The 18,951-nt window shown below is 39.9% G+C and overlaps 2 protein-coding genes across 2 annotated transcripts in view; both read right to left on the bottom strand.

The window, feature by feature from the left end:
- The window catches only part of LOC310933791 (transmembrane protein 65-like), a gene marked incomplete at its 5' end in the record, with an annotated part of 42,069 nt that extends 40,292 nt beyond the window's left edge, over window positions 1-1,777 (bottom strand). Inside the window, one exon of the mRNA XM_083897361.1 lies at window positions 1,483-1,777. Within this exon, the coding sequence (XP_083753487.1) occupies window positions 1,483-1,777 (295 nt within the window). The remainder of the gene's footprint in view (window positions 1-1,482) is intronic.
- Window positions 1,778-6,309: 4,532 nt separating this feature from the next.
- Window positions 6,310-18,951, bottom strand: part of LOC310933389 (protein MTSS 1-like) — a 45,775-nt gene continuing 33,133 nt past the window's right edge. Inside the window, exons 8-17 of the mRNA XM_083896867.1 lie at window positions 14,512-14,669; window positions 13,980-14,087; window positions 13,770-13,867; window positions 12,264-12,528; window positions 10,721-10,831; window positions 10,076-10,321; window positions 9,645-9,869; window positions 8,855-9,014; window positions 8,438-8,743; window positions 6,310-7,966 (exon numbers count right to left, since the gene is read on the bottom strand). Of these exons, the coding sequence (XP_083752993.1) occupies window positions 7,485-7,966; window positions 8,438-8,743; window positions 8,855-9,014; window positions 9,645-9,869; window positions 10,076-10,321; window positions 10,721-10,831; window positions 12,264-12,528; window positions 13,770-13,867; window positions 13,980-14,087; window positions 14,512-14,669 (2,159 nt within the window). The 3' untranslated portion in view covers window positions 6,310-7,484. The remainder of the gene's footprint in view (window positions 7,967-8,437; window positions 8,744-8,854; window positions 9,015-9,644; window positions 9,870-10,075; window positions 10,322-10,720; window positions 10,832-12,263; window positions 12,529-13,769; window positions 13,868-13,979; window positions 14,088-14,511; window positions 14,670-18,951) is intronic.

Raw genomic sequence — 18,951 nt, 5'->3', positions numbered from 1 at the left:
TTTATTATTTGTCATGGTTGATCCTGCTCATGTTTTACTGTTTTATTATTCTTATCATTAAATAGCTGCACTCATTAGTGTTTTTAGATTGTATCTTTCAATTTGTTTTTATTTGTGAATCACACTGTGCTACATACATTTTGTTAATGCTATTGCTATGGTAGTTCAATTATATGGGTAGAAAATAAAAGGAATTGTGTCTTCTTTTTTTCTGTCTCTTATAATGTGGACATGAAATCACGTGGAGTTAAATTAAGAAGTGACGTTGATTCTGCGTGGATTGGTAATGGTTTTCAGTCAGAGTTTGAAATTAATTTAATTTGTGCTTTTCATGTATCTCATGTAAGAAAAAATATTCAATTAGAAATGCTTTTCCTCTAGGAGTGGGCAATAATTCAATAAAAGCATAAGTATGTTGTGATATAACTTTCTTTAACAGGTATAAGACATGAAAACTTTGAATTTTTTTTCACAGATGTCTGTACATAAAAAAAGTCCAATTCCACAATTTTTTAACTTTCATTGTAGAGTAATATCACTTTTTATTCACCCTAAATTGATCTTTATTATCATAATTATTGATACTGATTCAAATGTAAGGTTTAACCTTTGTGGACACACCATCATTATCCATGTTTAGATCTGGAGGTTATGGCTTAAAATAGTTAATACTCAGATGTAAATGAATATATGGGCTTATTGATTTGTCTAATTACTAATTAAAGAATAACTTTGTATGCCAGTTCAATATTAAGTGTCTTACGGATTTTGACACAAAATAGAGCATATTGCACTAATGCATGAATGAGAGAACACTGTTTATTAAAGGCGCCATTTGTAAGAATGTGGCCAGAAACGGTTACTACACTCAAATTCAAAACACCAAGGTCTTTTAGGTTCCTTTCTTCATTGTATTTCAGACGTTACTGGCAACCCATGGTTGCTCGGCAGCTGAGACTCTACTGAATGCAATGATTGGTAGATGGCGGTAGGTGGCGCCAAACCTAGTTTGGCTGGTGCCAAAACATGATTGCAAAACATAAACATGATTTGCAGTCTGCAAAATATTTGTTTTAATGCAAATATTTTGTCTGTACTGTTGTTGTTGGTGAGTTCAGTTTGTTCTATAAACATTATTCCTGAGTCTCTGCGACATATTAGTAGGATTTTACGGCCAGTTGCTTTAGATTTAATACATAATGCACCTTTAATGTTGGCATGAAGCAGTGAAAATATAATTAATAAATTGCAGCCTGAATCTGTGATTGGATTATTTTCTCCATTGTCTTAGAATAAATGATGATGGTAATAAATGATTATGCTAATTGATGGTTATTGTAATGGATGAGATTGACATCCCGCATAAATCCAATTATAATGTATAAAATGACATTTTCTGTGACAAATGTATAGTTTAGTGCAGTTACAACGTGAACATAGTGTGTGCAGAGCATGTACAGTAAGACATCAATCATCACCTACCTTGAGCTATAGCTATGGACTCGAACCTGTGCAGCTCCCTCAGCAGACAGGTGCGCTCAGACGGGTGAAGGCTGTAAATAAACTCCTTGGCTCCTCGGGGAGAGTTGAGCGGCTCCACTGGTTCATTGACCGGGTGTGTTCCCAGGTTACACCGCTGCTGCTGCTGTACCAGCACGGTCAGCGGGGATGAGGATATGGCGGCAGCTCGGTTGCTACTCAGTCCGGCTCTGCTCAGCCCGCTGCCGGCTCTCAGAGCGAGGGCGGGCCGCAGGACTCTCCGCAGGCAGGGCAGCATCTCTGGGATGAAGGAGGAGCGACGCACCGGTGAACCTGATGGACGAGAGAAAGAGAGAGAACAGAATCAGTCATGTTTCTATAGAATATTTGGCTGAATATAAAATGACGGTGGTGTGAAAAGACTCGCACTAACAATCGCACGTTTATTTTTAAACAAACAACAACAGCAACATCCGCGTTTAGATGAACAATAAAGTATGGAGGGATGTGGAACTGCAACTTATCGGACGCAGCTCCGTCGATGCTCCGCTGTCCCGTGACAACCCCACAGCCCCAGCACCATCCACGGGTGGAACAAAACACTCACACACGGACACAAACACGCCGCTGTTCGCTTACCTGCTGTGGATGAAGTTGTGGACAAACACGTCAGAAACCAAACTGTCTCCTGTCTTTTGTGCTACATCCCATTTTTTCGAGCGTTTATCCAGAGACTGTGTTGATACTGACCTCAGTGTGACAGGACGGGAGGAGGAGGAGGAGGAGGCGGGACACGCAGCGTCCACGCACATAATACTCACACACACACACTAATGGCAGCGCTGCTCTACCTCCCTGCGTAACCGTGACGTCACTGACAGACGCACGCAAGCCTCATTGAGCAGCAGAGAATAATGTGTGGACTGTTTTTACTCCGACAGTGAGAGGACATGACTGTGGACGTGGACATGTCCTGTGAACACTCTTTATTATAATGTTTTATGTAAGTATGTATGTCAGTCAACTGAATACACTTTATTTCAAGTGTTCCATTTTAACCCATCTTATATTTTAATAGTTGCGGGGTCTCTGCAAGGTTTCAACAAGTCAAATTTAAGACTTTTTAAAAACCATAATAAATACAATTTAAGACCCGTTTCAAATCCATACTGGCAAAAAAAAGTACAAAAGACATGAAGGAAAATTAGAGCCACAAATCATTGAACTTGCAATTCGGCTTAGCTGTGTGTTTTCGTTAAGTTTTCTCCGCTGCTATGCTATGCTAAGCTGTAACACACCGCGGCGCGCGCACAGCACACTAGCTAGTTAGTGCTCGATAAATTCTCACCGGGCAGCACAGGTGGCCTACTTTAGTTCCGTGTTGTAGTTATGCTAGCGCATCCTCAAAAATAGGAACATTTCAAAGCGAGACTGAAGTTTATGCACGTTTTAAATAAAAAGTAACATTAATAGATTTTTAAGACATTTCGAAATTGTATTTAAGACCTTTTATGAGATTTTAGGAGAATTTAAGACATTTTAAGGCCTTAAATTCAAATGATTAGATTTAAGACTTTTTAAGACCCCGCAGATACCCCGTTGTATACATGCATGTTTTTTTGGGACAAATAATAAATACAAGACATGGAATGATTCATGTAAAAGTTGTACACCTACAACACCACCTAGAATTTATCATTGTGTATAAAATGTGATTTATAAATAAAACTTTCCTTGCCATGCTTTTATGTGCTGCATCTCTGATTTATGAGGCATTTTTTACATATTAAATACATGGTCTTTAATCAATTGATAAATAAAAACTAGTCATGTTCATGTGTATTTATTTGTGTCAGACAGCTGGAACTTTCTGCACTTGTTGTATGTGTATTACTTTTCTTTAAACCTAATTTAAGTAGCCAAATTATAATATTTTTGTAATCTTTTAAACCTCTTGTTTTGACTAATTCGCAGTAGTGGACTGAATGTGAGTCTCTTACATGATTAACTGTACAGTCAGAGGAGTGTGTGTGTGTGTTGGGTGTGACCCCTCTGCGTTGGGGCCTATGAGTTATTCAGCCACACTTCAGCCCAAATCCACACCCAACAAAAATATGACACCATGTGGAAGTTATTTGTTTCAAAGAGGAAGCCAAGGGAAAGAAAGGAAATAGTGTTTGTTTCAGGGAAGTCTCTGGCTCTCTGTGTGTGTGTGTGTGTGTGTGTGTGTGTGAGAGAGAGAGAAACTTTAGAATAATTACTTAGATGAGCGTTTGCAGGGGGAGTAATGTTTTATCCAAACAGAAACTGTACAACTGCAGGGACTTGGGTTTTTAAAAAGTAGGCGACACTGCCCCCTGGTGGAGAGAAAACACACCAGGGGCAGTGGTCTTGGTTAGACCACAAGAGATATAAGAATACATGATTTAATCATTCGTAACAACAATTAAACAGCTGCAAAACTGTTTAGGACAGGCTGAGTATGAGAAGGTGTTCTGTGGGGAAAAACATGACATAATGTGGGGAGTACACGTACACAGTAAATCCCACAGTCCTTACCTGATTCTACTCCACTTCAGCTGTCTTGACCACAAGATGTCACCAAAAACCCAGTGTGGACATTGTTGTAAACTGCTATTAATAATGCAACAAAGCTTTTTTTCAAGACTGTAACTGCTTCTTATGAATTCTTAATAGCTAGAATAGCTAGAAACAACACGTAGGAGAAAGTTTAAAATGCCTGGGATCATTTCCTCCTATACGTCAAGGGTACACTGCATTATAAATTACATATTATTGCCAAATCATTTTGTAGACTGCTGCAGCAGGTTATAATATTCATTTGAAGTTCATCTTTTCAATGTCCTGCTGGTGAGTCTGTTTTCATCTCTATGGAAATTGTGTGATGTAAAAAGCTCCACAAAAAAAGCCACCCAATGAACCCCCGGGTTGACATTATTTTGTCGACTAACGTCCGTGTAAAGATTTACATTTAGTTTATTAGGGAAGTGGACACATGAAGGTTGCACAGTTACACATTCAAGAGGCCACTGTGGCAAAAAAAAACAACCTAATACAATTTTTTTCTCTTCTTAACTTCATAGTAACCTGTTGTCTTGTAGAGGGAGACACAGAGAGGTCAACTCTCCTCAGGGTCAGGGTGTGGGAGGGGTCTGGGGAGCAATATCACCTAAAAACTTAACTAGAAACCAGGTTTAATCTTCTTAGATATAATGACATTTGGCAGCTCTGATATAATATATATATATATTTGTGCTAACATTTTAAATATGAAAATTACAGGTTGAAAATACACTTTTTGGACAGATGGACGGCCAAAAAAGAAAAGAAAAAAGAAGTCCGTGAACAGAATGAAGAGTTTTCCTGAAACATCTAAGCAGCAAAACCACCTTTGCTCTTTTGAAGTTCAATTCTAAAGCCAATTATGTGTTTAAGTGTGAGCTTCTGTTTACAATAAGGCTTTCATTTGTTTTCCCACCTTTTACTCTTCTTATTTATAGTAACATTAAATCATAAAATACATTGATAATAGGATTGAAAAGAGAAGCTGGCTTTACGTGCTAAAACGTTTCTGGGGAACTCCAATCACATGAGTTCATTTGTTCAAATTGTGTAAGATCAGATAAACTGAAGTACACAACTGAGGTACAAGTACTTGATTTGAAACCACTATCAAGGCGGTTCACAGTTTGCACTGAATTTACACTCAGTCCACTTTCAGCTCAGCCACTCTCTAATGTGTAGAGTACAACTGAAAGATTTAGGCATAACCATTTTAAACAAAACAAAACAAAAAAATACACATCATGGACTTAAGTGAAAGTGAAGTGGATGCCTGTCTGCATCACCTGACATCTACACTCATAATACTGATTTAAATCTCTCCACTGCAGAGCCCAAATGTTTTCATTTGAGCCAATTTTCTTCTCTTAATACCTGCAGATGAGGAAAAAGAACACTTGCCTGTGGCAGCTGTTCATTTCTTACTTCTTATATTATTAATCCAATGCAGTGTATGCATTAGTGGGTATGAAACAAGGGACTTAAAATGAATTGTAGTAGGACAGAACATCTCACTGATACTAAAATCTGATGTGCAACACAACTCTATTACTCTGATATTTTATAGACGTATAAAAATAGAGATAGGTTGAGAAAAAGAATTAAAGACTGAGAAAGAAAATAAATTAAAAAAAGTGTGTGAGTTCCTGGACTAACTTGTACATCGAAATAATATTTACACTTTCATACATGCCATGGTCTCACAGTGCTTAAACAAACTCAAATAATTCAAACACAGACTACAAGTCAGTGACTCTAGTTGCTTTTAGCCTTTAGACTAACGACGCTGAAGAAAAGCCTTAAATCCTATTGTCCACGTGAAAAAAAACAATTTGTCTCGATTGCGATGAGATTTTCTACAGAATTTCAGTTTGAACTGGACTTGTTGTGATGCACCTTTGAAGCTATTTAAGAACAAAAAAATAAACACAAAAAAACAAGGATGCATGCTTGAAACATGCATTTCAAAGAGAAAAGTTCAATGACAGCAAACAGACAGAAGAATAAAAACAGTATGACATTACCAATCATAACCTTATCTTTTAAAACATCAAAAATATGTCTGCCTCATTAACCTCTATAAATGTTTAATACTATATGCATATATATATATATATATATAGTATACACATTTGAATTAATGTTGAGTTTTGACATGGCACATCATTACTCTGACTATTAGTGTTATGAGCGAACAATGTACAGGTTGCAATGGGGGCTAATAAATGCAACGAAAAGAAGGCGCTAATATAGAAGGTCTAATATATACGTGTAGAAAGCAGTGGGTTCCTCAGCTTGTAGATACTGCAGAGTAAATGAGAACCGTAGTGAAGTAAATGAGTATGATCATTACAAAATAAAAAGATATAAACACAAAAACTCAGGGGGTTTTGGCACAGCGGTGCAGGTGGTAAAGATGCAGAGAGCGGAGAGAAGAGAAAAAAAAAAAGCACCGACACACGACGTGCAAAAAATATTTACAAAACTCGAACAAAACAGAAAGAAACTAATCAACCGTGAGAGGCTTCAGTCACACCGTCGTCTCCCAAGTCTGTCATCTGCATTTAGATTTTCTCTGTATTGTTCATACGCCTGCTCTGCTCCTGCTGTCGGCTCTGTGGACCTTGCATGTGTAATTTAGTGTTTGAAGTATTTTGATAAGGCCGGGTCGCTCTCCCAAGTACGCAGCCAATGCAAATCAGCCGATGTCAAAAGGAGCCATTACTTTGTCGGGTGCTTGAATATCGCTCTCTTGAATCTGCGTTGAATTTACAGCAGGTGACGTGCTCGTCGTTTGTCTTGCTCCCACGACATTAAGTGTTTAGACATATTGTGTAACAGAGAGGGTTCTTTTACATGGAGAGGAAACATCCACATTGTCCTAGTCCAACAATCTGTGTCTGGATTCCTGTGTTCTTGAAGGCATTCAGTGAAATAATGCTGCTCCGCACTTCTTCTCATGAACAAAAGCGTCCTTTTGTTTTACACAGCAATGGGCTCGGATTTTAATTTTATTGCTCAGTCCAAAATCTTATTATTTGTTTGTCTAGGTACGAATTTAGATCTTTTCCTCATTCCATCCTAATGCGTGCCTTTGTGTTCCACTTCACATCCAAATATTTATCTTAACAAAGCTGGCTCTAAATGATTTCGGAGGGATCTCAAGCCACGTTAGAAAATTTGCATATTGCGTTACAATTATTCCTCTCATGGCTTCTGTAGTAAGAGCAAGTCTAACAGCTGGAAAATGTACAAAATGGGAAATTAAAAGGCTTTTGATTCTGTGCATTGTGTTTCTATAAGTAACACTTTTACAGGAATATTCGTACTCTTGTACAAATAAAATAAAGCTGAAGCTGCACGTCTACGACTCGGGATCACACTTCTCGTGTGACCCTCGCCTGAAAATCGTGACTTTGTCGTCATGCAATGCGTGGAGCAGAGCGATCGTTGGTGAGGGTTCTCTTGAGCTTGACGCCCTTGCGAATAGCCACCAGCATGTTTCCATCTCCCCCTTCTCCTGCCTCCTCTCCTCCTCCCCCTGAAGGCCTACTCTCACTCTGTAGGAGCTGCTGGTTCATCTGGTTGGGCAGTGGGATGGTGGGAGGGTTGGTTGTCGCCTGACCACTCCAGGACATCACAGGCAAAGTGTGAGCATCTTCCCTTCCTGTATATGTTGGAGAATCTGGGCTCTCTCCTCCTCTTCCTCTTATCTCTACTGCATTCCTGCTCCCATTCATCGCTTCTGCCATATCAGGCACTGTCGGGATTTGTACTGGGATGACAGGTGTGCGAATAGGAATGGGGCCTGTACCTGTCATAGAGGCAGAACGGCGAGCGGAGGGTTTTGAAGGGGTGCGGCGGATTGTGGCAACCCCCGGGGTGACAATAACAGGACCATGGCCTGTAGAATAAGAGCCAGAGGCATTATAGGAGCTGGACCCAGAAAAAAATCCCTGACCTGAACCTGCAACAAAACGAGATAAATAATTTTGGTGATTAACAGAATTAATTCCACTATCATTAAAGTACAATTTACATTATGCAGCTCAATATATGAAAAGGAACAAAAAAAAAACTATTACTTCCTGTCCATTAAATTCAATATATTCAAACAAATGAGTTCACATAAACAGTTTCAGAAGTGAATTGTACTCATTCAGCTGTTTGACAGGATAAATGCTGCTTGGCCCCACCTGCTGCTTCACTGCCAATGTATATACATAAATACTCCCTCAGTCAGATCTGATATTATTTGCCAGACAGAGGCTGTTTTCAGATGAAGGATGCAGCAAACAAATAATGTAACATTATTTCTGTACTCAAGACCAAACAGTGGCAGAGCCAAAAGGTGCCATTTTACCATATACCATACCTGTTGGGGTGGTAGGATAAGACCCAGAAGGGTTTGATGGATAAGTTCCTGTGTGGATAGGTGTTGGGGGATACGGCCCCCCAGGATAGCCCCCCTGTCCAGAATAGACTCCCTGTCCAGAATAAGGAGGCAGAGGACTGGGCAGTCCAGCTGTGGAGGCTGGGCGTTTGGTCTGGAACATGCGTCTGTAAGACTGACTTATGTCGCTGTTTCTGGGGATGGTCGAGGACTTGTCAAAGTCAGGCTGCTGCTGCTGCGGCTCGGGCTCCTGATCTCCGGCCATCGAGAAATAGTCATAATCTGACACTAACAGGGCAGAAAAAGAGAGTAGTTGGCAGCGTACCGATTAAAAAGTGATAAGAGATTAGCAGTGTCCTTTCAAAATGGTGTTGATTCTGATTCTAAAATGAGTGTTACCCTGTGAAGGTATGGTGTCTTCAGAGCAGCAGGGTGTGTTGGTCTGAGTGCTGTAGCCACTCGAGCACTGGATAGAGTCTCTACTGGACCTCTGGGTGTCCAGATCCAGACCTCTGGACAAGGCCAGAGCCAGTTCCTCATGAGCCTCAATATCAATAGCCTGTAACAATCACCCATTGAAAACAAGACTTATAATAGAGTCTCAAAGCTTGACTGTCTGGATAACAGGGCCAGGTACAATTCATCTAAGTCATTAAAATCATTAAGTACAACCCATTAGAGTCATTATATGGGAGTTTTAGTGGCGGGAGTCTCATTCAAGTGGTTTGAATGCCGTGACGGAAAAAACATCAGTCCTGCTGGGAGTTGAACGAGGGGTCATCTGAACCTTAATCATAACAGCTGCCATTACATGCAGACTGGCCTCTGTTTATGTGCTTTAACAAGTATTGGCACAAGAAGGAGGATAAATTGTTAAATCACAGCACATTTCTGATGTTTTTGGGGGCAGATTTGCCTCCAGCTACAGCAAAGTACAGGAGTTTTCAAACACAAAGTTGACATAATGAGAAGTGCACAAAAGGTCTGAAATCATATGGAGCTGTGGAAAAGTGTTTATATACTTTCTGGTGTACTAAGGCCACTGCAGTTCACTGAAGGAGTGAGGGGAGGAGCTCTCTTTTTTTCCCACTCTGTAGTCTGACCATTAAATGTCTATACTGATGAGAGGAAGTCTAATGGCTAATGGATGAGGAAATTACAACTGTATAAGATAGAGACTCAAACTGACCTTGAGTGGTGCAGCCACAGTCCTCCTCATGTCTTCCAATGATGTTGGCGTTTGTAGCGCCGACCGAGCTGGTGCCGAGCTAGAAACTGAGGACGAGCCAGAGGTTTGGTTACTGTCACTATTCATATTACCACCACTGCATATTACAGCAGGAGTCTCTTTGTCTTTCTTCCTTCTTAGTGTGTTGACCATGGGTTGGTCATAAGGCCCTGGCTTTGCCCAGTCCTGTAAAGACAGACAAGTCAGAAGTTCTTGTTAATACTCAAGATCACAAGTTATTTTGATCAGTATCTCTGTGTGTGTTGAACAATCTGAATAACTAAATGTAATTATTTCATTGACGTCAAACCCAGTTTAATTGTTGAATAAACTGGGAATAAACAAAGGATGGAACTCGGTGCATCTTCAAGGGGATGTACAAACGAACAGACCTTCCAGCTTGGGACTTGAGATGAAGGCAGCATTGGGGAGCCCAGTGTGCAGTAGTTAGAGTAGTCTGGAAGCAAGGCTGAGGCGGGGCGTGACCATGAACGAGTGGGACAGGAGGTGGAGGTGGAGGATGAGGAGGACGGAGGGCAGAAGGGGAAGGCAGTGGCTGACACTGAACCCAAACTCCCCCCATTGCTTTGCAGGTAGGGGGAACTGGCTGGACTGTAGTGGTCAAACCCATTGGACAGCTGCATGCGTGTGCATCAATGGGAGGAGAAATGAAAAAATAAACAAACACATAATGGGATAAATTAATGAACTGATAAAAAATGAAACCGACAACATCACTGAGGAGAAATCATTCAAAATGACCCAAAGATAATACACAAAGTACAAACTGATATTGAAAATGTCAAACAACAAATAAAAAGGACACAAAAGACGAACCAAAACTAAAGAAACTGATAAAAAGGAATTCATAGATGTTCACTAGTTCGTTTTTTCATTTCTGTGGTGAACTCAAATTCATGCATAGAACAGCCAAGGCTTACGTTAGGTGTGGAGAAACTGGCGTGTTTATAAAGCTGACAAAGCGCAGGTATTATTGTGAAAAGACGAGAGGTTCACGGTGAATGAGTGTGCTTCACCTCGTCAGTGTGCTCAGGCGCAGTGGCAGCTGCCAGAGAAGAGGGGGCGCTGCAGTCACTGTGAAGCTGCCCAGTCTCTGATACCTCAGAGGAGCTGGAACTGGGACAAGGCTGGAACAGCGAGGGCAGCAGCAGCAACAAGCAGGCAATAAGAGGAGACCAGACAGAGGGAGAGAAGAAGGAGAAGAAGGAGGAGGAGGAGGGGGTGAGGGGGATTGCAAAGAGAAATAGCAGCAGGTAGACAGAGAGGAGCAGTTTATTGGAGAGTATGGCAACTTTCCACAGATCTCAGCAGTTAGTCAGGAGTTCAGCCAAGTGACTTCAGTGTCAGTAGAGAGGGTTCACTGGAAGTAATAACAGCATTAACTGCATGAATATCAGCAGTTAGGTCAGAGCCGAGTTAAAGGGAAGCACAAGCAAACTTCTACTTCTTTGGGATGTACAACAGACCTTCACAAACCCCTGATTTGTAAAGGAATATAGCCATTAACCCATTCCTGACAACTGTATTAACATTATTACTACAATACGTAATTACTATCTGTAGAGAAATAATATTTTTTGCATTCTGCCCTGGAGAAAAAAAATAAGGGCTTGGGGTCATCTGCAGCATCCTTCATAGGAGTGGGTATTGAACATGGATGAGATTCACATTCAAGCCTATGTCAAATGTATGACATAAACAAGCTTTATTGGACTTGGCTATAGTCTTGACCAAGTCCCAGTTAGCCCGGTTTTGCGATATGATTATTCTTTTTCAAACACAAGCCAATGTAAGTACATAAAGAATGAGGCGACGAGGAGACCGATTCCCAGGATCGTATTGAAAAAGGGTCAGGTACGGAGCTGCCAAACCACCCTTACTGCATCATAAAAACTTGGACTCTAACTATGCCAGTATGCTCTGGACAGCAGGAACTCTGGATACTGGTGTGCTAACAAAACAGCCGCTCTCATGGTTGATCTCAAACCACAAACCCCACACAGACAATCTGCTGGATGACATGATGGGTAATTTTTTAAAACCCTATGTCAGATGGTTAGATAAAAGACAGAATGGGACCTGCTGATGGAGATACGCTCTAAGTAGCTATAAAGCATTCTGTTGACACTACAACATGTGATTTCACTGTGATTTAATGAAAATACAACATGCAGTTCGCTCAGGCCTCTGCAAGTTTAACCAAACCACAGTCTGTCACAGCAGTCAGCTCTTTAATGGCAGGATGGGGTTGACCTGTTTTGCCCTGGGGCTAGAATGGAGGCAGACTAATTTCCTGTGCATTTATGCTATAATAATAGCATTCAAATGACTTCACCATGATCACATACTTAACTTTTGCCAGCTAACTGCTGCTCAAAGTGGCTGAGGCGATGTGTGAGAGAAGCCTTGTTTGTCTTGCTGATTTGGGGTTACCTTTCCGACTACAATAACTTGTAAAATCATAGAGCATGTGTGGTTTTTATAGTCTCGTCTCAAACATGTACATACTTGGACTCAGAAGTGTGGTTAAGTGTGGGTAGAGGTTTTTTTTCTTCTTACCTTTGGTTCAGCTGGCATAGGCGAGTATGACTTCGAAGTCAAGTACTGGTCTTGCGATGAAGAAATGAATCCCGAGTCGTGGGAGGAGATGCTGGAGAGCCGACCTGGTGCCGGCTGTGGAAGCGTGGAGCTACGATACCGATGGCGGGGGTGATGGTGGTGGAAAAGGTGGTTTGAGGAAGAGGAGGAAGAAGAGGAGGAAGGAGAATGAGAGTGGGAGCCACTGGATCCCCTGGAGTCACTACTGTTAACGCTGTTCAGACTACTGTGAAAGGGGACGGAGTAAGGGATGAGGGGAAAGACCAGAGGAAGGAGAGGTTTGGCAGTAACAGGCGGGGTGAAGAGAATCAAGTGCACCCAAAGAAATGGATTGCGGGAAGAAAGACGAGTAAAGAGGAGATTAAAGGAATAATGGAGAAGAAATGAAGGCAGAGGATCGGGGGGAATGTGGAGGAGACAGGGTGGGATAAAATTAACACACCACACCAAGATGCAGCAAGCAGTGACTGAGGCCAATCCAGTCAAAACAACAAATCAAAACAATTTATGAGGCCCAAAGTCATAATGAGAATAATTACAGGCAAGAAATCAAAGGATTTCAGGCCTTAAAGCCAGCCTTTTGAAATTATTCACACAAGACACATAAACAATATAATCATGGGTGTAATTACGGTAAACTGAGAAGAAAAAAATAACATTTAAAAAAAACACATTAACTGTATAGTGTAACACCTATGCTATGGAGAATGCAAACAATATGTATCAAATCATGTACATACATGACAGTAAAAAGCAAGGTGAGTCAAACTGTATATCAAATGTAAGCTGCTAGTAGTGCAATCTATCATGCACAACCAAAAACACACACAATGTGTGCGCATTAAAGACCTATGACCCCCTCGAGAAATGATGGGTAGGCAAAAAGCACAAAAAGCAGGTAGTGGAGAGCCATGATTTAAACAGCAACATAAAAGATCCATTTGTATAAAATGTTTCTAAATTTAAATACTTTGTTGTTGTTTTTTCATCCTCTAGTAAAAATACATCAGCATGCTTTTCCTTCAATAATGAAGGCCCAAATGAAGACATACAGTTCAGGTTGTCTAAAATAAAGGAGCTAATTTTGGCCACAGGGTGGCAGACACTGAATGGGCAACACATTTTTTTTCATTTTTTCTTTATGTCCTCGTTTCCCAACTCTTTGTATTGATGTAAACAATCTCCAAAGAAGATTCATTATTAGTAATACATTTGCTTATATGAGTCATGCTGTTATAATATAGCAAATAAGATTGCGGTATCATGACCTTGTTCTTTAATTTAAAGAGATTGGTCCCTAACACACCTGTCCTTAAAAAATCAAATTTTTCATCCGCCTTTATGTTGAATCACACTGGAGCACGATAGGATTTCATGGGGTTCAGTGGGTAAATGTATATTAAAAGGAAAATGCATTGTTTTGAATACTTTGTGGCTCGAGTCTTGTGAGTTGCAGGAGGAACCTACCTGCACATGCTCGACTTCCTGGACATAGTGGTACTGGGAGATGAAGGTGGCGTTTGATAGGACCAGCCGTAGTCTGAGCCCTTCAGGTCCAAGATCACCTGAGTGGGAGGGACATGATAATCACACTTAATATTAGTGCTTGCAAAAATAAAAGGCAGTATGAAAAGTTATTGTTATTGAAAGTGTCACTTCACTTCCAGTTCATCTCACCTGTTCACTAGCAGGGGGCAGCTTGTGTGGGTCAGAGGTCAGGGATTTGAGGTCATCAGAGATGGCCTGGAGATGGGTGACCTCTCCCAGCATAGAAATCTCCTCATCCTGAAAGAATTAACATCAATGAGAGACGAAAGTTTTATGTAGCGGTGGCAGTAAAAAAAAATAATAATCCTGCACTTTTAAGTATACATTTTAAATAATATGAATATCTTGATAACATCATTTAATAATATATTTTCTTTTTCATTTTTTATATTCCTGTTTAATCTCGTTCTACTTCCTAATATATGTTAATACCGCTTCATTGTTTATTGAAATTTTATTTTCTACTTATGTGTGGAATCAATGAAGTCAAATGTAATTCAATCCATTCTATGAGAAAAGGTCATTGTTGGCCTGGAGAAAAAAAATATAATAACATTGAAAGCATATGTTCCATTTGTTTGGATTTAAAACTGCATCATCACTGCAGTGTCAAATGACATTCTGTTGTTTTCTCTCTCTCTCTCTCTTGCTCTGTACTCACCACTACAGGCCGCAGCATAGCTACAAAACAGCAGAATCTCTGTCTCTCCTCTATAAGAGCCTTTCTCAGGGCCTGTTTCTCCGTCTCCTCCAGGAGAATGTATTTATCGCTGACATCCTGCATGGCACTGTCCAACTGGGGCTGGAAATCACCTCGACCTTGAAAGGAAAATGGACACACAAATAAACACAAAATAATATTTCAATATAGCAACGTTTATTACTCCACAAAGCATTACTCTTCACTTTCTGTTCTGTTACTAATGCTCCACACAGTTTTCATTGAGGATTGACCTTTCTTGTCATGCAAGCACTTTCTGCCTCTTGTTCGGAAGTGGCAAGTAGGTTATCTCCTTTAGACTAATCTGGGGCTTGTCTTTGAAAACGTCCATCGGTTTACAACAAGGTACTCAAACGTGAAAGAAGCCTTTTGGACTATCTCTCCAACACTCTTTGTTCAACACTTAAACTCCTGGGTGTTTCTTGACGAAACAGACTGTGTGTGTGTGTGTGTGTGTGTGTGTAGATGAATAACAAGAGTGTAAGGCTTGCTGTGTTGCAAAATGTATTACGTAAAGTTGTGAATGTTTGAGGACAAACATAACAATTCCAAAATGATTGTTATGAAGCACTATGAAGGCCTTGGTGTAGTGTGTGTGTGTGTGGTTGCATTAATTTGTGTGCGTCTAAAGTTAAGAGAAGATACCCTGTAGCCAAATCAAGTGCTCTTGATTTGTGTGTGGAGGCAGGACGGCTGGCGACTGCCCAAGATGATACACAATGGGCCTCAGAGCCATTATCTCTCCACTCAAGCTAAACTTGCACCCAAACACACAGTCTTGACTTTGGTACATCAAGGTTAAAGCCACAGTGAACCACCCTGTGGTCTGTCTGTCTGTCTGCTTTTGAGTTTGGGCATAGATAACAAATTGGTGTCTTTTGTAGAACATTCCATATCATAAAGTAATAAAGGAACGCAGATACAATTTCAGAGGCAAATGATTTCACCTCAAATGTAAAACACAAGAATGTCCATCTTATTTTGAGCATAACCCATCAGCTCTTTTGCCAGTACACTCTATACATTACATGTGTGGGAAGCTTTGTTTCCACTCTTTATCTCTCCTGCAGCAAGACCACAGTAAAAATGACAATTAACAATGGCGCCCAGCAGACACACTAATGCAACTACCGGACAAGCACACCGCATGGAAACTTTTCATTATACCCCTACCATCATCACATGAGCTAACCAGATTGAGAATGGACTTAGTTTGAAAAATGCGGTTTTCATATAAAGCATCATTAACTGGTTTCAATGTTGTCTTTCTGAAGTTGTCTTTGTCATGGAGCAATGGACGATAACAGGGGGAAAAAAAGTTAAAAACAATATTAAATGACATCACAGATGGTTAAGAACAAGCTCCAATGAGAAGATTCCGACGTAGCAATAGTTATGACTACAATTATGTATTATATTTAAATATATTAAATTTACAAAATAAATTTACACAGGATAACGCTTTAAATAAACACCCTGCAGCACGACAAAATTAAACAATATAGTGTCTGTATTCATCCTGTGTGAACAGTTCTTCGAAGTTAATGGTTGTTGACAAAGTGAGACAAACTGAGTTTCCATATATAGAGAATCCATTTGCCAAGCGTGGTTAAATGTCTGTAACGCTGGACTGGAGTGGAATGCGAGTTGTGTGTGTTCATTGCCGTTCCTACTATATTGCACTATGGAGACCACGACAGAGTAGATGGACTGTAGAAGCCAGACTGGAAAGTCCAAATTGCAGCATACTGTATATTTTCTATCTCACTTAGATCCAAAAGCAGCTTATTGAGTGGACAAGTATAACATTTAATTGAACAAGATTTTGTGGAGAGCTGGATGTGCAAGCTGGACAAACAAACTTTACTCACTGGTCTAGTTCCCACAACAGGATCAAACTCATTACTATACATTTCCCTCAAGGCAGAATTTATCTTTTTTCCATTCTGTTGCTCCAGACGTTATTTGTAAGCTCGGCTGACAACTCCAATAATGTTTCAGTCACTACTTATATGCAGTTGGTTAATGGTATTGCAAAACTATTTGTCAAGCGAATCCATAAAATAATACTACTAACAGATCTAACAACAGAAATTCTTTGTGGTATAATCAATATTTCCCATAAGTATAGGCTCTGTATAATGTAGGTTCTTCAAGAGTAAATCATAGCCACAAAGTGATAAATGTCATGTCACATGGCACTTCTTTAAATCTGTTTTTAGATCACTGAATAACATTTTAAACTTTTAGCTTCAGTCGGCCTCAGTGTAGAAAAAACAGCTTTTCAAGCTCAAGTGCCAGAGATGCTGTGGTGTCTCCTTGGCATGCAGTTAAATGAAGGAGCATACTGCTCTCTGGTTTCTCCCAATGGTTCAAATCTTGGCAGACTGTGTTCTCAACACAACCAAAGTGGTTTTGGAACGACACCACTATACATTGAGGAACTTTCTCTGAGACAGAGGGAAAGCCAAATATTTTCTTTGTTGCTGTCGTGGTAGTACCCACGAGGAGCTTGAGTAGAGCTCAACATTATAATAATTAATATCACATTAGTTCGACATTGTCTGTTAAAAGGATGCCACATCAACAAGCAGCTTTATCCTTTCACTGACTAAAAAGAGTTTCAGTCTTAAATCAACAACACATTCATTTGACAATTCGTTTGAGAAGCATGTAAGTGTGAATTTAAAAGACAATCATGGGGATGGAAAGGACTGCGTAAACAAAACACACGTGGGCACAAAATGTGCCGAGACGATGCAAACACATTGTGGCAAGAAAATATCAGCTTGTGGTAAGCAGGGGGGTTGTTAGAGCTGAACCTAAGCCTCTGTTATGCTACAACTTTGTCTCAGCGATGGGATGTTCCTTGATTTGTCCACATTCCCACTGTCTGTGCCATAACTTGTGTGTGCATTCGTGCTTGTGAAACTATGTGAATGACAAGGCCCTGATTGCTACTTCCTTTTTTCCCCCTCAACCACAGACAAACATTGAGGTTTACTGAAGCTCAGTGGTCATCGACTACATTGTAATTCCACACCAACATACTTTACAACTCTTTTCAGTGTTAAATTAAATAGAATTAGGGCTTATGACAAGGGTTTTATATTTACAGTATAACAGGACAACTGTTACTGTATACATCTTTAGAAGGACTAAATTACATGATGTAGATGTCCAGGTGTGGCTGCCTGTCAACTGCATTCACGCCTAATATATATGCTAATGAATTAAACCAGTCAATTCATCATCATTTTCTGCAAATGTCTTCGTTATATATGACTCATAAACTGATCTGATCATCAACACCGCAGCTGGAAAAAGTGAGAAAAAATAGGGTCTTATGTGCATTATAAAACAATTTAAATATCTTACTGACATTCTATATTCTTGTTTTGACCAGTCCCAACATGCCAGAAATTCAGTAACCGAGCCAAGATGAATATGGTGGGGGTTGTGTGCACACATGTAGACGTATATGCGCACATAAATGAGATTAACTGTTCCAGCATTCACATGACCAATGATTACATTTGGATTCAGTCAAATGCTTTTTCTTAGCGAGGCCAAGGTCTCAGGTCAGAAAAACACCCTCACAAGACACATATGAAACAACAGATGCTGACAGCTTGTGTTATCAATATGCATAAAACTCTTTTTCGGTAATGGGACTACCATTTGTTGCCCATTCCTAAATGTGATTAAAATGTTTGTGTTCTGTGACACAAGGGCAAGCGAAAATTGTTTAAGTGGTGTTCTGCTCAAGAAAATTAAATGATGTACATAACATATATATATACTCATAACATATATGTAAATATATATACATAGTGATGTGTTTTCTCTTTATAAGCAAACCATATAACAACACCTACAAATACAATTAAAAGTAGTTAAAATCTGTTTTAGTGGTATTTTCATTTCCAACTTTGCAGTGTTGATAAGTTGTAATCAAAAGAGAAATGGCAGAAGCATTTCAAGTGTTATGAAACGAGATGATTTAGTTCTTCCAGCAAAATGGCGATTGATTTCATGATGGTTAGAAGAAGAAGTGTTATATGAGTAAGTGTGCTTGTAAAAGCAAAGGAAATGTGCAATTTGCATAAATGAGTCTAACCCTGGAGACTTAGAATAAAATAAATAAAATAGCACAATTTTACAAGCAGTATTATTCAATTTTTTCCATAAGGTGAGCTACACCTCTGTCTCTGTTCAGTGTCAACTTGAGAACGCTTCACATGACCTAAGGTGCTTTTAGATAGTAAGTCAAAACCAGAGCGACAGTGAAACAGGGCTCAGAGGGCAATGATGTTGCAGAGATAGGCTATAGTAAAAAGTAAGGACCCTGGTTTATTTATGTTGTATTTAAACCTACAT

This window comes from Microchirus variegatus (assembly GCF_963457635.1).
Source record: "Microchirus variegatus genome assembly, chromosome: 1".
NCBI lineage: Eukaryota > Metazoa > Chordata > Actinopteri > Pleuronectiformes > Soleidae > Microchirus > Microchirus variegatus.
The sequence above is the reverse complement of the archived record's forward strand: the minus strand, read 5'-3'. Positions and strand labels throughout refer to the sequence as shown.